The sequence below is a fragment of the Ostrea edulis genome, chromosome 1 (genome assembly GCF_947568905.1).
Source record: "Ostrea edulis chromosome 1, xbOstEdul1.1, whole genome shotgun sequence".
In the NCBI taxonomy this organism is placed as follows: Eukaryota; Metazoa; Mollusca; class Bivalvia; order Ostreida; family Ostreidae; genus Ostrea; species Ostrea edulis.
The window spans coordinates 82900901-82906900 of NC_079164.1; the positions used below are offsets into that span (position 1 = coordinate 82900901).

The following is a 6000-nucleotide window of genomic DNA, read 5'->3' on the forward strand; positions in this document are numbered from 1 at the left end:
GACACTGGTATTACAGACCCTGAAGCGTACTACTAAACCACTTGCACGGAGCGGTGAACGGTTTGCACGAAACGCTGAACGATCTGCACGAAACGGTGAACGGTTTGCACAAAACGCTGAACGATATGCACGGAACGGTGAACGGTTTGCACGAAACGCTTTGCAGGAAACGCTTTGTACGAAACGCTGACCATTTTGTAGGCGTGGCTTGCACGCTTTGTGAACGGTCTGTATGAAACGCGTGGCCTGCACGCTTTGATTTGTTTTTGGCATTTTTTGGTTCAAATAGTTTCCAATATAATTGCAGTAATCTAGATATCAAAACACGGTTGATAAAGAAATTGATTGATTGATTGAATATTGTTTTACGTCCCTTTCGAGAATATTTCACTCATATGGAAACGTCACCACTGCCGGTGAAGGGCTGCAAAATTTAGGCCTATGCTTGGCGCTTATGGCTATTGAGCAGGGAGGGATCTTCATCGTGCCACATCTGATGTGACACGGGACCTCGTTTTTTGTGGTCTCATCCGAATGACCGCCCCATTTAGTCGCCTCTTACGACAGGCAAGGGGTACTGAGGACCTATTTAAACCCGGATCCCCACGGGATGAGAAAGAAATGATAATGATTCATTTTAAAATGATTGCTCATCTACGACGCGGTAAATTTCATTTTTCTTATTAGATCAATGACTTATGAACACGTTGGAATGAAAACATTTAATAAATTCTTTTTTTAATTTCGGAAATAAAAGAAAAATGTGCAAAAATTATATTTTTACGAAATATTGATTCATTGCTCTATTAGATTCAATGAAACTGAATATGAAATAGTCGCGTCTGTTTCGCTGTTTTTGTACATTCATTCTGAGTGTTGTTAAAATACTGGCCCAGTCCTGTATTCTGAATCGCAGATGTAGTCTGCACCACGCTAGTCTAGTGATACGATGACGTTGAAGCAGTATTGGTCGAAGTCCAGGAATGCTCTGAGCAGTCAAACTTGCTGTCTGAAAACGATTTCTCAGGTGCACAAGTTTAATGTGGTTGTCCTGTGGACGTGACATCACGCGTGGACGCCCAGAACGTGGTCGATCCCGAGTGTTACCAGATTGTTGGAAACGCCTCCATAATGACTGGATGGTGTTCCGATGAACTCCAAAGTATCTTGCTACGATATTTTGTACCATTCCAGCTTGAAGCATCCCGACAGCACGATTACGTTGCTTTTCGCTGAGTCGTGGCTTGCCAGAAGGGTAAATTTTGTCAAAACTAAAGTGCTTTCCTTAACGAATAGTGTCCAAACAAACCTTTTACACTTGTTACTCCAAACATTATTGGCCAGTAAAATTCGTGTGTACGAAAACTTCCATAAACAACATGTGTTCACTAACCATGAAAAAATGTGTTCATCTGAGTCAGGTACTATCCGATATTGTTTAAAAACATCACCTTTATCGATTGTTTAGATTTTATAAATATAAACAATAAATATAGAAAAATTATACTAAATTTTATAATGCAGTTTCTTTTTTCCGCTGGTATACTTAAGCCAGGGTTTTGATATTTTGTTCATAGATTATTTATGACGAAACATTGTTATACTATGGTGTTTACCTTGTTACCTTGATCTCGAAGTTTGACCTACTCAATATCACCTGATGTAGCTTTCATGTTTTGTATACATATTTTTTATGGCAAGGTCTTTTATATCATACCATAATCTATGACTTTGTGATCTTGGTCTTATCCAGAACAGCAAGAGCATGTTATACATATTGGTGTTTCGGCAACTCTTTATTATGGGAATTCATTTTCAGTAATGATGTGATCCTTTGGGGCTAGGTTGGGGCCACAGTATGGGGTCAAAATAATTTCATGGGAATACAGATTGATAACAAAATCTTAAACATCACAACAGTTGAACAATTGAAGGGCTGAGGTGATTCAGGTGAGCTATGTGGTCCATAGGCCTCTTGTGTGTTGTTAATGAAGCCCCTTTTAAGAATTATGTATTCTGATGAGGGCATCAGTAGCTGTAGGTAATGTGCCACAAATATACATGGCGATTAGTGCCGTATTACAGAGCAAGTTCTTCATGTTATCAAAACGAGGTCTCGGATGTTGTGGTATCACCCCATCGTCGAAAACCCACGGTTGATTACGCTTCGTTCCTCTCTCCATCACCCGTGGGTCCATTCATTCCTACTCGCTCGTTCTCATAAATAATTAATGAGGTTATTTGATTGGATGCTCATCGTACACCCTGAGCAAATTTGTCAAATAAACAAGACACTTTCATCCTAATATTTGTATACAATGCGTGTGATAGCAAAGTTGAGTTGATCCTACCTTTAAGAACAGAAGAGTTCCATTAATATAACAATTACTTTCATTGGACGATATTTTAAAAAAAATATTCATAAGAATGAGCGAGTAGGAATGAATGGACCCACGGGTGATGGAGAGAGGAACGATGCGTAATTAACCGTGGGTTTCCGACGATGGGTATCATCCGAAAGACCTGTGATTCTCCCCTTTGAATATCAAACATTTAGCAATAAAGTAATAATTGCCTTTTTCCACATGAATAAGGTGTATGCTGGTCTCGATCCCACGACCTTTCAGCGACTTTTTAACCACTGAACCACCTCAGATGGTCTCAGTAGAATATGACGTCACAATATAGATTTTTCAATACCCTGTTAGTCACAACATTATTTCTTTGCTGAAATTTCTGTGTTGATATGAATTTTTAACTCTTCATTCCAATACTTGCAGTTTGTTATGAATCTCGTCATACTCCTCATGCAATTTCAGTTCTAACACACAAACTTGCTGGTTGATGATAGTCACTCCATGGATATGGTGTAAGCCGAAATATACAGTTAAATCATGTTATTTTTTAATATTTCTAACATAATCACTTGGCCTTCTTGATGTCGTGAAATATTTGTATCACATATGCATGTCCTTTACTCGATGACATCTCGGCGTTTCTCCAAATTGTCAGTGTAACTGTAACGGAATTATATATCAGCCTCAGTTGATAAATAAAATATCAAAATAGCATTCCTGAACAATTATGTCAAGTTTGGCTATATATCTTAAATGTTTTCAGATTTAGTGTGAAGTGAATGCCTAATACCATGGAAAAATCCGTCCAATAGCTACGGGGCATGAATTTCTACTGAACAAAGTAGTTACTAACACGAAATCAAAAATTACACTTACATTCTTCGAGTAAACAGCTTAAATACATATACATTATACCTACCTTTCCGGAGTCTTTTCTATAAGCACATCAAGGTTTATTTTCACCATTCAGGTTCCATATGTTCGGAGGGTTTGAAATTCCAAATCAAATCATTGGTGACTTGTTTCGAGATGGTAACATTATGTTAAGTATACGAGTAGCTAGAAAGGTAATGATAATATTTACAGGCACATTGGATGGTTTGAAAGCATTTGCATTCAAAACCCGAACGGTGAAAGTAAACCTTGAGGTGTTACTAAAAAGGTTGAAATAGAAAAGAAATACTCCAATTGCTATACTGATGTTAAACGTTGTCACATTTAATTCAAATTTAAATCGTGATAATAATTTTTATCAATTACAAAGATATGATTAAACTTAACTGACTTTGGTTACTCAAAACTTTCCATATCTCTGCAATAATAGGGATATTATTTTAGACCTTTCAATATAAAAGTTTTGACAATTTGAGCATGAAATTTCATAAAAATCAAGACCAGATGTGTTCTAACAGAATGTTTTTCAATGGATTTTATCAAATCAATATCAAATGTCATTCCTAGACCTTAGAAAGTCAATATTTTCATATACATATTAAATATTCTCTAAAAAGATTAAACACTAGCATTTTAAACACTGCTCTAAAAATTAGATCGAGAATTGATACGCATTATGAAAAGATATCGGGACTTGAAAATTCTAAGAACTCCTATCATATCGGTACCGTCAATAAACCCTACCATAACAAGGTACTTCAGCAATAATCTAAAAATTTATTGTTTTACTTTTCAGGTACAAACTGGATGTTGTGCGGGTCTTTTCAAGCTACCTGTGAAGTGGCCCTAGTATGCTTTCATAGCATTCTTGTTTGCTTGAACTTCAAATTTTAAAGTATAATGTGCGTATTTTGTCTTTTCAAAGTTTGTGAACGTGTGCACTTTATTGTTTAGTTAGGTATATATTGCTGTTTTCATTTCCCCCTTCAAATTTTGTCTTCTGTCATTTTGTATCATATATCTACCTATGTTTCCTAGAGAACAAAATTTTACTTTATCTGTGATGAATTCAGGGTGTTTCTTTATCTGTAGAAGACACTGATGTTATTAAGGTTTTCTGTTTTCAATATAGGATATATTAATCTTTTCTTCTAAAATTTATCAACAAGAAAACGATGTTGTTGATTTCTTTTCATACCTTTGGGGGAAATAAATGGTTACTTAACGAAGTCATTGATAACTAGCCCCTAGTAAACAATCCTTAAATTGTCCTCAATTTTGTTTACTCGTATCTTACATTGATATTTGGATTTTATCTTAAAACATATCAAATAATCAACATACGTAATCAAGTTAATTTTGAAGAATAATGAGATTGAAATCTTCTCTAGCCTTCAAAGGCAAAAATGCTAAAATTTAGAAAAATAACACAAAGGTCAATAAACATTTTATTAACACCAAAAATATTGTTTGTCATACAATGTATATAGTCATATAAGTAAAACTTACATAGTTGAAGAAATCAACAATTATTAGGAATTCAAAATGCATCAAAGGAACACACATAGATGATTTGACTATGGTATGCAAGGTGAAGATAACGAACAGTGATCAATCTCACAACTCCTATAAACAATACAAAATAGATAGTTGGGCAAACACGGACCCCTGGACACACCAGAGGTGGGATCAGGTGCCTAGGAGGAGTAAGCATCCACTGTTGACCAGTCACATCCGCGTGAGCCCTATATCCTGATCAGGTAAACGGAGTTATCTGCAGTCAAAATCAGTGTGCCAAGAACGGCTTAACAACGGTATATAACGGAAAGCGATTTGAGGCAACTCGCATCCTCATGATAACGTACATCAAACCGACAAACACTTTCCAGTATTTGAAAATACAGTATTGCAATACACATCACAATACTGTTTAAAATATCGCTATACGGAATTTCCAGACAATACCCAGCCCTACTTCAGGGTATATAACTGTGGGGCTGGGAATTGTCCTGAAATTCCGTATTGCGACATATCGCGATATTTTAAACGGTATTGCGATATGTATTGCAATATTTTCACCAAGTGATCCCAATATAACCCCAATCAGCTGCATACCTCAACAATCACTCGACTCTACATTAATTAAGCGTTTCGGCGGTATGATACGAGGTTATATTATTGAAATAAATGATATGATACATTGAATTCCAACTGCATGAAATTCCACATCATCAAGGAGTCTTATTTGCACTTTATAATTGTTAAGCAATTTGATAATTTTACAATAGATGATTTTAGCGTATCCCCTTAAATGCGTTTGTGGCACAATAGGTAGATCACAAAAAAGTCTTTGTTTTAGGAGAATGTGTTAGTATCTTAAAACCTTCTGTTTTTTATTTTGATTTCCAGGGTTGTATTTGGTGACAAACACAAAGAGTTTGCCCTACTTTTGCTTTAAAAGCGTGCCCCGATTGTAGTTGTCAAAACACCTGCAAAACTAAAAAAAAAAAACATCCACAATGTTGTCAAATTGTATAAATTAAATGTCTTCCCAACGTAGATAAAAGTCCTAAAGTGTTCAGGTGTGATGGTAATTGCCTTTGATGTTTCCATTATTGCCCCTTCCTTAATTATAGTTCTTACAAGATCAGAGTCACAAGGATCACACCATCGGCTTGAGAATGTGCCCAACTAATAGTATCTTGGCACACGATCTATATTCCTTTGCTAAGTGAATAATGTAAATTGC

At 35.9% G+C, this 6000-nt stretch overlaps 1 protein-coding gene across 1 annotated transcript in view; it reads left to right on the forward strand.

Moving 5' to 3' along the window:
- Nucleotides 1-4700, forward strand: part of LOC130054244 (uncharacterized) — a 51749-nt gene extending 47049 nt beyond the window's left edge. The window contains exon 14 of the mRNA XM_056163282.1: nt 4048-4700. Within this exon, the coding sequence (XP_056019257.1) occupies nt 4048-4090 (43 nt within the window). The 3' untranslated portion in view covers nt 4091-4700. The remainder of the gene's footprint in view (nt 1-4047) is intronic.
- Nucleotides 4701-6000: the final 1300 nt, after the last annotated feature.